The sequence below is a fragment of the Euwallacea fornicatus genome, chromosome 27, assembly GCF_040115645.1.
Source record: "Euwallacea fornicatus isolate EFF26 chromosome 27, ASM4011564v1, whole genome shotgun sequence".
In the NCBI taxonomy this organism is placed as follows: Eukaryota; Metazoa; Arthropoda; class Insecta; order Coleoptera; family Curculionidae; genus Euwallacea; species Euwallacea fornicatus.
This window is the reverse complement of record NC_089567.1, coordinates 103,124-120,149: the sequence shown is the minus strand read 5'-3', so window position 1 is coordinate 120,149 and position 17,026 is coordinate 103,124. Positions and strand designations below refer to the sequence as shown.

Sequence of the window (17,026 nt, the reverse complement as noted above, 5' to 3'; positions counted from 1 at the left end):
CCTGAGTTCCATATTATTTAATTTACATCGTTATTTTAATATTATGTTAATCTTCTTTTGTGTCGATGCATAAAAATAAAAAAAGATATGAAAGATTGACCTTACGTGCTAAACAAAGATAAGATTGAAAAATATAAATAAGTCTCGCGTTGATTTTATCTTAAAATATAAGTTCAAACTTTTTAACTTCAGACTAGTGCAAAGTTGACACCCTAGAGATACTAAACTCACATCCTTTCCTACAAGGAGTACTTGCGAAAAGTTAAGATTAACTCAAACTTTTCTAGTAATGTTGTTTGATTCGACGAATTCTATATGTAGGTAATCTTGGATTGTACAGTTGAAAGATATTAAAGTAAGTAGAAGATTTGCGTCTAGAACAGTCGAAACAAATGTTCCGACAAAATAGTGAACCGACAAATTTTTGAATTGCCGAGCGATACTGGGAAGATTACTACCCTGATCGCTACGTTATGACGTACGAATAGGTGATTGGTCTTCTAAGTCTCCAGATCTATCTCTGTTGGACTTCTTTTGTTGGGAAACATTACATTACACGTCATAATTATTAGATATAGGTTTTTGAGTTAGTCAGTTTCAACCACATGAAATTCTAGGGATACTAACTAAGGTGATCCTTAAACCTCAGCAATTACGTACCTAATGCTTCCAAAGGCTTTGAAAGTGCTTCTAAATTAAGTGCCTATATTCTCTTAGTGAAAAGGGGGATGAAATGCCAGCCCAACCTCCCTTTCGGCCATTTTCGTCATCGATAAATGCGCGTCGCGCGTCTCTTTAATCTGGTTGCCGATTTGTTTTCCTGTGCTCCTCACTCCTCACCGATCAGTGAGTGTTTGCGCACTGTAAAAGCAGGATACATGCTGCATTGAAAAACGTTCTATTCTAAATATAAACAGATATTAACTTATATTTATGTGTTTCCTCGTATGTGCTGTCGACGAATGTACACTATGGTTCCGGTTATGCTATTGGATGTTTTAATTTTTCCTAGTCAACGACAATTAAGGAGAAATCTAAAAGAACATAAACGATAAAATATCTCTAATGCATTTTTGGATAAATAAAGGTAATCAGCAGGGGCATTATTGGCCCAGAAGTTGTCGCTTAGTTCGTCCCCCTCCAGAGGCTGTTGCAAATTATTTGGGTAAGTCTAAGTAAATAAATAGGTAGGTATCTACGTTATATGAATTCAATTTTTTTAAATTATAGAGATCAGTACAACGTCTCAATCAAAAATACGCAATTTTGGGCATATATTTACTTCAAAAAATTTAACAAAATTCAAACGTTAAATATTTCGCAAATTAATTTAACAAATAATTATGATTAATAAATAAATTTACTGCAGAGAAGCATCTAAAAACTGTTTTTTACGGACCTCATGTACAGGAAAAATTCGTAAACTGGTTTCTATATTAAACATTTTTTTGTGTAAACTTATAGTTTTTGAAATATAAATTCGTTAAAATTTTATAGTTAATTATCAAAATCCTTAATTTGCTATTTATTAACATAAATTTGTCTACCCAGTAAGTAGCAAATTAAAGAACCTTAGTGGACGCATTGTTTAAATTTACACTTGAAGTATATAATAAAGAAAATTGCGAGGATGATGTGATTAAGGTGTTTATTAGAATAGATGCTTGAATAGATCTTGTGGAAAACTAGAGGCTTGAGTTGATGTAAATAAGTATCATGCTATTTATGTTTTAAACACATAAGTTGAACCCTTATTTATAAAGTTTAACTGGATATGTGAAAAGAAAGAGATCAATATTTCATAGAAACAGTGTGAAAAATTTTGTTTTTGTCTAGGCCAATTTATATGTATCTGGAATGAAAATTAAATATTATGTCTATAACCTGCTTTAGTTGAAGAGAACCATATTTTTTTCTAACAATATGATGCGAGAACAAATAATTCCCAAGTTATTCTTTTAGATCACCCGACCTAGCCTCGGGAGACTTTTTGTATGGGGATATTTCAGAACTTTAATTTGTCGTACGATTTGGCATAGTAGCATTGAAATTTTGCGTAATGCCACTTAACGGGTATTTGCACGATACAAGAACAGTACTGTACAGTAATATATGTTAAATATATAAGAAAAAATGGAAATCAATTTGAACATCTCCTTTACTGATAGTTATACTTACTAATACTTATTATTATACAGGGTGTTCCTTACTGATATGCGGATATTTTGGAAAGGGGATTCTACATGAAAAAATAATGATAGTTTGTCATATAAATTATATTCCAAAAATGCTCCATTAAGAAAGTACAGGACTGCAAAGTTTTAGAAAAAAAGTAAATTAATGAATATTTCCGAAACCGCTTGAAATATTTCCGAAACCGCTTGAAATATTTCAAAAAAATTTTATATGTAAAGACAGTTTACAAAGGGATATTAATTGTAATAAAAATATGCGGTTCACTGCAAAGTTATTCTAAACTATTTTAATGCAACAACTAAAGCAAAAAAAAATTAACACATTATGGATTGATATTGTAATGAAATTTAAATTGTAATAACAATAAAAAGACACGATTTTTATAACAAGTGTTGAAAATTACCCCCTTCGCTTAATAGGCATGCTTTCGTCCTTCCCATTGAATTGTGCACTCTTTCCAATATTCCCGGAGTATTTCATATTCTATCATATGCTGCAACTAGCCTCTTTTTTGCATTGAATCACATATTTTTACTGAAATTAATGCTCCTTTATAAACTGTCTCTACATACCAAATTTAATTGAAATATCTTAAGCGGTTTCACAAATATTCATTAATTTCCATTTTTTTTCTAAATTCCCTGCAATTGTGTAACGGAACATTTTTTGAACATCGTTTATATGGCAAACTACCATTATTTTTTCGTATAGAATATCTGCACATCATTAAGGAACACCCTGTATAGTATTCGATATTACTCTCCTCTGAATAAAATGAGTCCATTTCTTTTTACAATTTCTTAAAAATTCATTGTGATGTCTTCTTTTAAGTATTACATGGTGTATATTAAACACGAGGTATTTTTCGATACACGTTTATAATTCATTTTTTTACGTTTATTTTATTTTATTATTTATTACTTAAATTCCTTTTTCAAGGGCTAAAATAGATAATTCAATTTAAATAATTTTTTCTAAAAATTTCTTGTAATTCTAATAGCACAAAGCATATACATGTACGTATATACTGAGTAAACAAAATTTTTTAAAATACTTTTTTGTGCAGCTAGTCGTCCCAGGGGATTTTATCCCAATCCCATGGTAACACCAGTTCGGCGCTTCCAGTCCCTCGAAAGTGTATCCAACAATGGTCTGCGTTATAGCAGAACATCTCCAGGTCACCGTCCCATTCGCCCCACCGTACACAGTAACGCACATATTTACTATAAGTAAGAAGAAATAATTTATATCATTGTTTGCTTTTTTTATTAGTTTTGCAGCGTATTTGATTTTTAAGTACGTTTTAGTTCAACAATTAACCGAACACCACGATTCGACCAAGAGAGATCAATAGACATAGAAGACCAAGCAGCAGTACAGACCTTAGGAGGAAGTGAGCTGGAATCTTATATTCAGAAATTTAAATTTGCTTTACTGAGTTTCGCCTTCCTCTCTGTATGCGTTATGTTTGGGGCCAATTATGTGAGTACAGGAGTAAGTCAATTATTATTTTATTTGAAATTTTTTAATGAATAAGGAAATAAATTTCAGCACATATGGCGACTGGGAGTTGAAACGTTAGTAGTAATTTCGGGAACTCTCGTGATACTTCTACTAGGTGGTATAATTATTTTGTACTTGGGTGATAAGCAAAACACCACACATCTAACTATGATACACCAACAAAGTTTCGAAACTAGCAATGATCAGGTGAGAACAATAAATAGATGGATATTCTCAAGAGAGAGAGAGTAGTCACTTTTAACCTTTTTTCAAACTTTCAATACCGAAATATTGAGAATTCCCGGGGCAATTACTTTAAAAACCGACTAAATTTATTCGCATGGATGCACTGTACAGGGTGTCTTTAGCTGAATGACCATTATAATTATTTAGAGAACCGCGAAAATGAGAAAATTACAATTTGGTGACAGTCATTTGAATCTAAGATCTATTAATTGAAAATTTTTTGAGTTACTCTGTATAAATACATTTTAAAACGAAACATACATAAAATTTGAAGGAAAATTCAAAAATAACATAAAAAATAGGCGTTTCCTTTAAAAAAATTAAGTTGGTGGTCATAATTTTTTGGGCCACCCTGTATACATAAATTTACCATTAAAAAACAGCAAGAAAAAATAAAAATCGACGGGTTCGAGCGTTTTTCGAAAGAACAAATTCCTGATTTTTAATTGAATTTGTTCCACTTATTTACCTCTCACTGTATGTATACTATTGTTCCATGACCTGGTAACTTTTTATTAAGAAAGACAAGAAACCGCAAAATCTGAAATTATTTGTACCTTAAATATCTCGTAAACTATATATGGTGGAAGAAAAAGTGTTCTTGATAGGTATTTTTGCGAAGAGTTTCATGGAGTTATAAAAAAATAAATATCATATTTCGATTCGCAGATTCAACAATTTCATTTCTTTTAAATGAAAACCATCGTTTTCTTCTTTACAATAAAACAAAAAATAAAATTTCTCAAATTGAAACTAAATAATACATTTTTCATCTTTGCTCAATAATACTTGTATTTACCTAAAATGAGTTTTTACTCAACAATTGAAATCCGAACGAAACGAATCACAACTATCTCACTTCTTTATCTCAGTTCCAATTAGATGACTTACAAGACCACAATCACCAGCAAAGACCCAATCAGCTGTCAATACATGAGACAGAAATGAGAGAAGCGTCGCCCCCGCCATATCACATCGCCATTAGATTGACCAATCAGGTAGATCTGGAAGATATACAGATTTACGATGACCAATCCCCTCCTCCACCATATGAAAAGGCTGTCACCTGAAGCAGATCAGGGTTTAAAGGTAAACATATTCTACTTATGTCTTGTAAGCATTTTTTAAAATCTATAAAGAAAAATTATGAAAGCCACTTATTAATGTATTCGTATACTTTTACAATTTCCAGGAAGTTGTTAACATTCACCCATTTCCTAAAGACTGTATTTATATGCCAAATATTTGAATATTAGATGTAATGTTCTTTAGGTTAAAAAAAATGATTAGAGTATATGCTGGTTTCTTTTGTATAATATCTTCTTTTCAAAAATCTTTCACTCTAAAAACTATAAAAAAACTAAAGAGTTTATTTTGGTAATTTTAATTTTGCATATCATCTGGATCCACTTACTATCTAAGAAATGGGTTTCGTGGTATTTTGAGATGAGGATCTTTTTTTATTAAAAAATTAACTTCTTAATATCTTTTAACAAAATTTTACTAATATGTCTATATGTCCATGGTGATTTAATCGAATAAATATTTCTGTTATTATTGGTACCATGAATATCCTTAAACTAGCAAAGCTTCATGTTTTCTTCTAAATTCAAATACATGTTTGACATGTTAGTATAGTGTAATTTATAAAAATGTTTCCTGAATATGTATGTATAATACAACATTTTGACATCGTTAAATAAACGCTTAATCGGCCAGTACATAATGTCGCTATTAAAATGTAATTTTTCGTAATGTTTTATTCACGTGATTAAAATCTATATTTTTAAAGTATTGCATAGATCATGTTGGAAACATAAGGCAAATATTTACATATTTATATTTTTTTCCACAATGTGAAATAAAATGCAAAATCACTTTTCAAAACTCCTTTATTTTTCCTCTCATTACACAATCCCTGAATTGGTCTGTAGGACAAAATCCATTTTGGTTTTCTGGTTCTCTCTGAAATTCAATCTGAATGGTAACTCCAAATAGATTATGGTAAAACAATATAGATGCGTAGCCCATTTAACTGATTGGCAAACATACGGGAGACATGGGCAAGCATGTGCATTCATACTCAGTTATTGACTGTGGACTAGTTGCAGTATATCGTTTCAATTAATTAACCAACAATAACTAATTAATTTTCTCTTACCTGAATAATATGTAAGATATTACACCAAAACTCAAAAATAAAACACAAAACAATGGAAAGCAAGATTAGAAAACAAACAAATACAGACCAGATGCCAAAGCCAAAATTACGATAACCTGTCGAATTAAACGTGAGTTTTAGCTTTTTTGCAAGTAATACTCTGTTTGTTATGTTAACTTTCATAGGGGATGGTGGTAAATAGTACATTATGCTACGAGAATAATAAGCAGCATGTTACGAGTAAAACGAATGTCTGCGTCTCATCTGCAGACCAGGTCAGTAATTACATCAAGAAAAGTAATATGCTTGAATTTTTTCTACAACTTCCCCAACACTGTTACGTAATGTTATTAATACTTAATGATGAAAACAGGTAAGTAAAAGTCATAGAAGTTACACACAATATTATTTATTCGAACAGGTATCAGTACAAATATCGTTGTAGGCTGAGCATAAGATATACATAGTTTTGTTGAATATGATATACACTTGAATGTAGAATGTCCAGGGTCATCACCTATAACCGCATAATTAGACAGATTAAGCCTTTATGCTTTTGGGTTACTAGAATCCTGTTTCTTATGTGGAAACCATGTACGTACTTCTATTGGAATATGATTACAGATATTTATATTAATAAAGTTTAATGTAGCAGGTTTAAGACCTATACCTATTACTTATGCAAATAAGACAGATGAGTATATAAAAATGTTGTGTATAACGTTACATATCTATTCATAGCTAATACTAACTCAGATTTTGTATGTGCCATCGTAAGTAGTTTTAGATTACTTTACAAGTCAAGTCCATGTTAAAACTGCCTCTAATCTTCACTAATTTCAATTATTTTATGCTTTCGCATATCCCCCTATAAGTACCTAGTTTTAATTATTACATATATTTCTATACATTGTTCCCTATACAGTCATTAAAAATCAATGTTCGTGATATCTACAGTAAATCGTGAATATCATATATGTAAGTACATATTACAGATATAAACCAGCGTGATCTTTTCATGTGGGATTAGTCTTGATGGTATTAAGTAATACTACTTTAGTAAGTATACAGGACCTAATTAACGCCAAACTGCATCCACATTTCTTTCTGTAATAATATTACAAATTGGTAAAATATATTTTGAAGATCGACAATTTTTGTTGTTCACCAATAAATACACTGCGTATCACTCTCTACACAACAACACATGTTATCGAGCGTGAATAATGCGCACGTCATTCACGCCTTTGATTCTTAGAATTCATGCCGTTAATAATAAGTCTCAGGAGTATTTAGTAAGTTTAAATTTTTTTATTTCTGAAGGTTTCTTGTAGTTCGACATAGGCGATCTGATAGCGCAATCGTCAAACGTCAAAATATTATAAATTTTTCTGTTAATTACTTAGTGACTTAAAGCGTAATCTGCTACAAATCTTATCCATAGTGAGTTGTGCGTTTAGTAACCATTTAGAAATAAAACAGGAATTGAAGAAAACCCTTGGAAAAAACAGGAAAAATTTATTTAATTGTAGCCTTAAAAAATAAATAACAATGGCTTCTTATTATGGAACTATTTAAAAGGAATTTTAGGATAATTTGCAGAAAATATGAATATTTAGCCGTGGACAGAATATAGTGTGTGCTCGCGTAGAGGGCGATCAATAATTGATATGCCAAATTTTACCCACATAATCTACATCCAAAAATAAGGCGATGAGTTTATTAGTTTTCGAGATGCAAAGTGCCACAGTTTCACATTTTTTACATTTTCTTTGTAGCTCCTGGTTGAAGGTCTACATTATTAGATATACCAAATGATTACGAGAATCTATAAGCTGTGTTTGTTGTTCTGGAATCAGCTTATTTATCCGCTTACCCTGCAAACTGTTTTATTACTACTATTGATCGTTAATTCCCAAAGATTAAAATTTGTGTTCATACTAGAAACTTTTTCTGTCTTTTGTATTGTTTGTTTAGCCGCTAAAATCCCTAAAAATATTTTAAAATGCATATGATATTCCAATAAGAAATGCTTACGAGTTAATGCGTTGCTATTTCGATTAAAAATTAAATGTTTGTGAGCTAATGTTTACATGAAATTTTTGCTGTATTTGGGCATAGATTGTATTGACAAATTTGGCAGGCCATTTGTGAGATGTCCATATAATGGATGATAATTCATAATACGGAGATACATGGTCGCCCAATAATATACTTTTTGGATTTTGAGTCATTTTAGAGAAAAAGTTGTAATGATTTTTCGAGGTATGTTAAGAAATAGATAAAAACTAATACCAGTTTGCAATTTAATTTTAATCATTTGAATTAAAAGAGTCATCTAAGTTTACATTTTAACCATTTCACTTGTTTTGCTGGTCATAATATGTACGATATTATTAAATTCAAAAATTTTATCAAGAATCGAAGGGATAGATACAGGGTAGAGTGATTAAAAATGGGAAATCGAATGTTGGAGATATCCGTTAAATCGTGACCACCGGCATAAACTTTTATAAAAGTTGATACTTACGCAGATACAAGATGCTTTTATATTACACGTAAAGCTACGCAAAATAATTATAATTTTTTTTTCATTATTTAAATTGAGATTTCCCATGATTAATAAATCACTCTGTATATTGTGAAAAACATGAGTTGAAAAAGTTATGTAGGCACTACCAGGAAAAGTCTTGTTCACTTGACTTGAGGGATTAATAATAGCACTTATATTCTATTACACAATCATCATAAATATAAAAAGTTATTTCAGTATATTCACATTTATGTAGCTAAACAGTCATTTTAGTATGTGGTCTCATTTTTGTGGTTCGTAATTAAGCGGGTTTTTCTTCAGTCGCAATAAAAAATGCTAAATTGTCATGTTTGCCATAATATTGTAGTGCCATAAATACTAAAGTGACTCAATATACAGGGTGGGAACTTTCAGAACAACGGATCATTCCGAACTTCAACACGATAATGTTACATAGTTGGTTCTTGGAAAAAAGTTGCATCATTTAGTGCCATTTGATATCAAGGATATTTAGAGTATGCTATATTTGTAGCAGTTATTCAGTATATAAGGTGCTTTATTGGTAACATTTTATATAATTGAGATTTGCACCCTTTCCCCTAAAGGTGAAGTTCAAATATATATTCAATATATCAATATGTTGTGTCATTTACAGGATTTGAAGGGAGCGTTGCCCTAAAAAACACCACCATGTAGTTTTTCATAATTATTTATGTAGGTTCTAAGTTATTCATATTCCAAATTAGAGCTAAATATTTTAAAAGCCCAGGAATTTTTATTTAAAAATAATAATAATAAGATTAAAAATTGAATAGCTTGTATTTAGAAAATTAAAGATTTACGGACCTACAGCCATATCAATTTTTTAGAATAAAATAACTCAAGAAATCACACCATTAAGTTTGACACAGGCATTTCAGGATATCTTGTACATATGAGAATCATTGGGAAGTTCTCTGCTATTTAATTTGAATTTTAGTTACTGCGAAAACTACTGATACATTAAACAATGAATTTTCAACTGTCATGGCTACTTTCGTAATTATTAATATCATCCATTTTTGGCTAATGCAAAGATTACCAGAAAATATAAATTTTTATTTTTATTTCTCAATTCCAACTAAAAGTAAAGAAGATGACTTATATCTCCTGAAAGAATGGTTTTCATTCCCAGAAAAAAATCCTTTTCTGTCTGACTTGATCATCACAATCTGTGCGATTTGATTAGGAAAGACGCTTCACGACACACGATAGAGTGATTAATTAGAATACTAGTAGAATACAGAGAGTGTTTTAATTTTGTCATAAAAATTGAATTTTCATAAAATTACTAAGCAAGCGGGTATAAACCGTTATATATTATCCTTTCGTAATAAGATTTTATTCGACTCAATCTATTTATGGACCCGCTCGCGAATTTGCTCGGTCATAAACTGATTCGTCTCATAAAACCCCACATTACGTCCTTATCACATAAACAACTATTCTGTGTAGGTGAATTCTTTATGACTATTGAAATGCGAGATTTTATTAATATTTATGAATGATGTGTTTCATTGTGCGTGAATGTTCTTAATTGAATGCATTGCAGAAGTGACCACCCTGTAATAAGATCTATGTAATTTTAACTTTACCAGCATTACATTTTAATTTACGGCAGGGAGATAACGAATCAAAATACTGGGTATTTACATTAAGTATTCCATTCATTAACAAGCGTTTTCGAGTACCTAACTCTTAAGCTCAATACATTAATTATTATTAGGTATGTACCTATACATATTAGTTTACATACCTATGCATGTAAAGGTCATATAATAGTAAATGTATGTATATAAGTTATGATTTATAATTGACTATTATTAGCAATGATTTGTTTTTATAAAATTAAGTAGGTATACCATTAATGCGTGAAACTACGAAGTTGCAGCAAGTTCAACTTAAGTAATTTTTAGCCTTTGGCTAATTGTAAAATGGTGAAATAAGGATAAATGTAATAATCAAAAGTGTTTTAAATTGAAAAAAAAAATTCTATTTTTAAGGAAACAATCAACTATTGCAGTGTGGAAACAGGAGTTGTCTAAAGAATCTACTATGAATCACGCTTTTATAGTTACCTTCAAATCAAAATAATTGAAAATATGAGCGCTCGTAATATTTAAATGACTCGCTTTACATTTCAACACCATATTCCCACTAACTTAGTCAATAGTAGCATGGTCTTATAATTTAATCTAAATATTGTATCGATCATCGGTAGATCAATATTTCTAAATTTTTTTAAGATTTTCCTTTTCAGTTCCTTGAAAGATAGTATATGTATAGGTAGTCATGCCATGGTGTTTATATTCTTCTTCACGACTTTCCATTGTAAATTTCCTTAATCCTAATAGTATCACATGAAAAGTCTTAAATTCCCAAATAACTATATGCATGTAGTACCAAACACCTATAACTGTAGTTCCTTACTTTGAGAAATGGTCAGCTCTAAATAATGTTGAAGTGTCCAAGTTCATTATTATTCGTGATGGTGACATCTTCCAAGACTAACCCTCAGCTTTCCATGTTTGCATCGTCGAAAAGAGTAACGCCGATGGTAACACCGTTGACAACGTCGTGCACTTCGCATTTTTCCTCCGGCATCAAAATCTGACACACATGGCCATTCTCCAATATTTGGGTCTTGTGTAACTCGCACTCTTCTGGAGGATCCAAATCCCCAGGGTCACCCATAATTACACCACCGTTCTTTTCGCAGAGAACATGGTGTCAGGGATTCAGGACATCTCTTTCGGATACCTGCGAAGACTATTAGTCTTATTGTTCGTGAAGATAAATGCCATAGTTACCTCTACGAGAGGCCAATCGCTCTCTGGACTTGAAGATCGGCCCCCAGGAGACGAATTTTCCTCGTCCTCTCCGGAAGATACGTCCACCACTACAACGCCTCCGTCGCGTGGATCTCGTGGCCCTCCACCTGGAAGACCTCTGGACTGTGGTCAGGCCACAGTCATTAATCCAGTGTCCGGATCTGGAGACCAACAGTTGTCGGACAACCAGCAGCCTATGACAACCGTGACAACGCCGATTAGGAGGGCCAATATTATGTAAACCTCTGCGTTTCCTGAAATGTAGTGTTATGTAATAATCGCTCAATGATCCAATAGCTGACATTGCCTCAGTAGCACAAAGAAATTCAAGTATGTCAGTCAGGAGTTAGTGGTTTCTAAGGTATCAGAAAATATAAAATAATAACAGAATATATCCATGGTCATAGGCAGGCTGTCTGATTCTGGAGCTTAACCATGAGGATTTTCCCTTAGTTCGTTTCAACCAGGGGTTCAATATGTTTGGCCTTCATCTTTACAACTTCTCTTCTGTAACTTGGCAATTTTATGTTTGAAATCCCACTTTCCTATTATCGGCAACCGTGATCAAGTTTATTTTTCTTATCGGCGCCATCTGCAATGTTCACACTTTTCAATTCAGCTTTTTAAAATATTATTAGTTTTTTAGGTGGAATCATATGGAGACATACGTTGACCTGCACTTAACCAGATTTTTATCCATTCGATTATTATTTACTGGAAATTATGAAAGATCTCATACATTTGTAGCATTCGCAGATATTCACGTGAGCACTGTGTACAGGTACCTACCATTTAATATTACTGTGTTTTGAATTGTAGCCCTTTGTGTCCAACTTTTCGTTCCATTAAATTAAACGAATAGACGTCCAAATAATTTCCAGTGTAATTAACATGCCGAAAATTTACCATTCCGAAACATTCGTTTTTAACAGCACTTCTCCACTCCCCCTAATAATATCCCAGAAAATGCCCGTATTATTTCGAGTTGACAGGATGAAAACAATGACGTAAATTGCAGTCTAAACGAGGTGTTGTTGAAGTCTAATTAAAATCTTGTCCAACTGTAAACTTCATCGGGTTGTTAGAAATATTAACAAACGAATCAACCACAGGTATTTTTTGAGTGCTGCCGTGATGCAAAGAATATTAAGTAATGCATGAAACGTTCATATTTTCATTAACAAATTGATCAGGAAAATTCCTCAATAGTAGCCTTAGCAATGCAATTTTGTGCTTAGTAGAAGTTTTAAATACAGGATGCAAAAACGGAACAAGTGCTGTTTTGAGACAATTAAAGATAAAGGCGCGATTAAGTCGGATCTTGATTTGCAAAGGAAAAGTTTTTTTCCACATTCACCTTTTAAGTACTAATTTCCCGAGAGACTCATAGTGGAAGTCGAACGCGGAGCACCCTATACTAACCTGGACCTCGGACTAACTTTTTAGCGGATTGACCCAGAATATTCATACCGTACCGATTAAACATGCTCCATTGATTCAATATGTTATAATGATTAATTGAAATCCAACTTAGTAAGTCTAAGTACAGTTTCGGTTACTCAATTAAAGAACTGAACAGAAAAAAGTTTCATGGCTGTCCGGAAAAACAGTTTCTGCATAAATAGACTTGCATGGAGCATTTTATATAGTCCATTTGTAAGCTACACTGTCCTTTGGGACCGAGAGTAGTAGACCGGGAACAAAATCGAGCACGGTAGATGGAGGTGACTTAATAAAATATTAAGTTTCAAGTGTAGGCACCGCCGGCTTATGTATTATTTAGTAAGATATTTTCATGGAAACATTATACTTCGTGCTGCTAACTTCTTCCAAAATTTGGTTAATTTGAGTACGAACCAGTTATTTTAACGCCGAGAACTATTACAAAATATGCCTGTTGAAAGATAATTTTATTCCTGCACGTCTCAGGAAAAGAATATTAAATTTTATGAAATTTTTACTGTATATTGTTTTGTTTCTATTTTTTAGTACACAAACGACTTTTTATTATTTTTCCGATCTTGTTTTCGTCAGGCTTAAATATTTGAGCAAATGACAGGGTCCGTAAAGAACTGGTTGCTGTTTTATTAAGACTGGGCACTAGTAAAACTAGCGACGCTGAAGTAAATTTATTATTCAAATAAGAACCTTTTCTATACAGGGTGTCCTCGAATTACGTGGCCAAAATAATACCGCAGATTGTTTGAGTGAAAATAAGTCGATTTAACTAAACTTCCCTCAGTCCAAAAGTTGATAATTATGGAGCTACAGGGTGTTAAAGTTGAAAAAAAAATCACATTTTCTTTAATATCTTTCAATTTCTTTGAGTTAATTTCACGAAATTTCATATTTGAGGGTGTTTTAGGATACGAAATTCAAATTTATTAACGATTTAGTTGTTTCTTCTAGGGGGTGCCACAAGCGACCATTAGGACACATTTAAATCTCTGTAACTTTTTCGTGCCACGGTGTATATTATTTTGGTATTTAAAAACCTTTTTCTCTACCTTTTATACTTAGAAAAGGTATACTTTATTGACGTCGCTAGAAGCAACGGTTTTGGAGAAAAATGCATCTAAGCCTGATGATGCATGCAAATTACCTTAAAATTAGACGCCTTTCAATATTAACAAAAGTTTTCCGATTTGGAATTCTACGGAAAGGATATTTTTCCTTGTAAACTCGTACACTTTTTTGACTATTACAACGGCAAAGTCCATAAACTAACAGCATATCCACTATTTCAGAATAAGTGAATTTATTGGCCATACTTATGGATATTTACAGGAACAAGAAGCGAAACTGACAAGAAAAACTGAGGGCTAAATAAAAAAACTGACATTTGAGAAACAAATTCAAGTGTTAAAATGTCAATTAAAAACATAGCCAACTGAGTTATTTACTTAAAAGCGCTAACGCAAATATGCAGCGCATTAGAATTATGCGTTTTTCTCCAAAACCGTTGCTTCTAGCGACGTCAATAAAGTATACCTTTTCTAAGTATAAAAGGTAGGGAAAAAGGTTTTTAAATACCAAAATAATATACACCGTGGCACGAAAAAGTTACAGAGATTTAAATGTGTCCTAATGGTAGCTTGTGGCACCCCCTAGAAGAAACAACTAAATCGTTAATAAATTTGAATTTCGTATCCTAAAACACCCTCAAATATGAAATTTCGTGAAATTAACTCAAAGAAATCGAAAGATATTAAAGAAAATGTGATTTTTTTTTTCAACTTTAACACCCTGTAGCTCCATAATTATCAACTTTTGGACTGAGGGAAGTTTAGTTAAATCGACTTATTTTCACTCAAACAATCTGCGGTATTATTTTGGCCACGTAATTCGAGGATACCCTGTATAGTGTCGGTTGCAAATGGCATAATTCTCACTGATGATAACAAGTGCTCCTTGTGATCCAAAAAGATACTTTAGACATGTCGGCCAACGTTTCGTTACCGAGGTAAATAATATGTTATACAGGGGGTTTAAATTTTAAATTTATTTCAATTTTTTTTCTATTCAAATTATCTCTCTAATTTTCTAGCCTTAATTTATTGCATTTTAAGTGTATCTGCAGGGCATATTGTTTCAGAATTATTTAATTACTTACGAAATTATGAGATAATGAATGCGATTCTATTTTTAATTTGACTCAAGTTCGTGTTCATGCTTTTGTTTAACTTTCAAGATACTGGAAGATTGGGGCACAAATTAAAGTTTTTTATCATTCCTCAAGACTAACTACGATTCCGTCTGAAGTAGAACAAAAACTAAAGGGCCGACAGAAAGATTTTAAATTGAAGCATTCTCGAGTGATGCGTAGCAAAAAATTTGAGCTACTAAAAGGTTGTTTGATTGCCAAAATAGTGTCACCATGTAGATTTTCATCAGATGGTCATACTACCCAGGAAGAATTTTTCGCGACATGAAGGTAGCCACCACGAATCGAGAACTTTATAGGGCTAATGTGATAAATATGGAATAAATATGTATTAAAGAAATTTGAAAACTTATACCCTACAGTCGCACATTCCTAAACTTAATTCAACTTCAGTGTTTGTGTAAAATTCTGTAACTATTGCTGCTTGAATATATATATTTTATATTGGGGATTTTGAGGTCCATCACCATTTAGTTTAATACATCAAGTTTTAGCTTAAATCTTTCAAGATCTGATACCGATAGGGTGATTCAATAGCAATCGGTACGACTGGCATCTTGTAAACTCGTTCCAGGTAAGAAATATTTCACCCAACAATACCTAATTGTTTTCTTATGCCATTTCCCATTTTGCTCCTCCATAGACTGTTGATCAAAGTTGGATCTGCCCTTCTCCATTCTCTCCATCCACTCGCAGTTCTTCTGATCCCACCAATGGCTCCACCAGGCATGCCAGGAACCGGTGACGGTGTACTGAGTTGTGGTAATTGAGCCTGATTGGGTTGGGCTGTGGTCCCTTGAGTTACTCCTAATCATTGATAAAATTAAAGAAATTTTATTGTTTTATATATACAAGGTGTCAATTTGAAAATTTCTTCCAATTATCTCGAAGCGAGATAAATTTTTGAAAAATCGCCGGAACACGTCGTTTTTATTATGGAGGGGGAACGATTTTTATATAGAATTCGCTGCGTCTCTTTCGGCCCTGTAACCTCTAGAACCAGTCACCTCTTTGATGTCTCTATGTTCGTGAGTTATCGTGAGTAAATTTTAAAATGGTATACACATTTCAGCAAAGGAGCTGTTCGAATAGATTCTGGAAACTTTCATTGCAGAATCCAGTAATGCATTTCATAAGGTCAGAAGTCAAACTGGAATGTCATGTGAGACTGTACGAAAAGCACTAAAATTAAATAAATTCCATCCCTACAAAATTGAAATTTTACAGAAACCTTGTGATGACGATTTTCATAGGAGAATCAAGTTTTAGGAAACCATGACCAATTTAATTAATAATTACCAATTTTTTTAACAAACATTTGTTTTGTCAGTGATTAGAGCAATTTTTTCCTTAATGGTCAGGTCAATAAATTGAACTGCTGATATTGAAATAACGAAAATTTCCACGTTTTTAGAAAGGGTGCTATGCAGTACACAGAAAAAAATTAATGTTTAGGCTGGTATTCTCGAAAATGCCGTTATAGGACTTATGTTTATTAAGGAAGTCTTAACTGGAGAGTTGTACTTAAGCTTACTTGAAAACATAATTGATTATTTAATATCAACTCATTTGGAACATTAAATTAATTGAAACATCTTGCAAGAAGACTAAATGCATTTTCAGCAAGATGGAGTTCTTCCGCATTATTTTAAAGGGATCAATAAACTGGCCTGCAAGATCACCAGACTTAAGGTCGTTAGATTATTTTTTATCAGGGCATATAAAACTGGTTGTATACAAATCTGGCGTGATAATCTTGACAGTTTGAAAAGTTGAATCACAGAGGCAAGCAAAGCTATTCCAGAACCGTTATTTGAAATGTCAGGGAAGAGTTTCAAAATACGCTTTATTAT

General features: G+C 32.2%; 2 protein-coding genes across 2 annotated transcripts in view; one reads left to right on the top strand and one right to left on the bottom strand.

Annotated features, from left to right (window-relative positions):
* The first annotated feature begins 204 nt into the window (after positions 1 to 204).
* LOC136347183 (uncharacterized) lies at positions 205 to 5,832 on the top strand. The gene is made up of 5 exons (XM_066296941.1): positions 205 to 1,165; positions 3,263 to 3,425; positions 3,504 to 3,690; positions 3,748 to 3,906; positions 4,818 to 5,832. Exons 1-5 carry the CDS (start codon positions 1,066 to 1,068, stop codon positions 5,013 to 5,015), a joined length of 807 nt encoding a protein of 268 aa, XP_066153038.1. The 5' UTR covers positions 205 to 1,065; the 3' UTR covers positions 5,016 to 5,832.
* Positions 5,833 to 6,499: 667 nt separating this feature from the next.
* Positions 6,500 to 17,026, bottom strand: part of LOC136347184 (uncharacterized) — a 65,594-nt gene continuing 55,067 nt past the window's right edge. Inside the window, exons 3-5 of the mRNA XM_066296942.1 lie at positions 15,774 to 15,980; positions 11,489 to 11,763; positions 6,500 to 11,438 (exon numbers count right to left, since the gene is read on the bottom strand). Coding sequence (XP_066153039.1) covers positions 11,365 to 11,438; positions 11,489 to 11,763; positions 15,774 to 15,980 — 556 coding nt within the window. The 3' untranslated portion in view covers positions 6,500 to 11,364. The remainder of the gene's footprint in view (positions 11,439 to 11,488; positions 11,764 to 15,773; positions 15,981 to 17,026) is intronic.

Excerpts from the sequence above, each read along its gene's own strand:
- LOC136347183 (XM_066296941.1), top strand. The coding sequence starts at position 1,066 with ATGCATTTTTGGATAAATAAAGGTAATCAGCAGGGGCATTATTGGCCC. Across the intron at positions 1,166-3,262 it reads GGCTGTTGCAAATTATTTGG|CTAGTCGTCCCAGGGGATTT; the intron begins GTAAGTCTAAGT and ends TTTTTTGTGCAG. Across the intron at positions 3,907-4,817 it reads TCGAAACTAGCAATGATCAG|TTCCAATTAGATGACTTACA; the intron begins GTGAGAACAATA and ends TCTTTATCTCAG.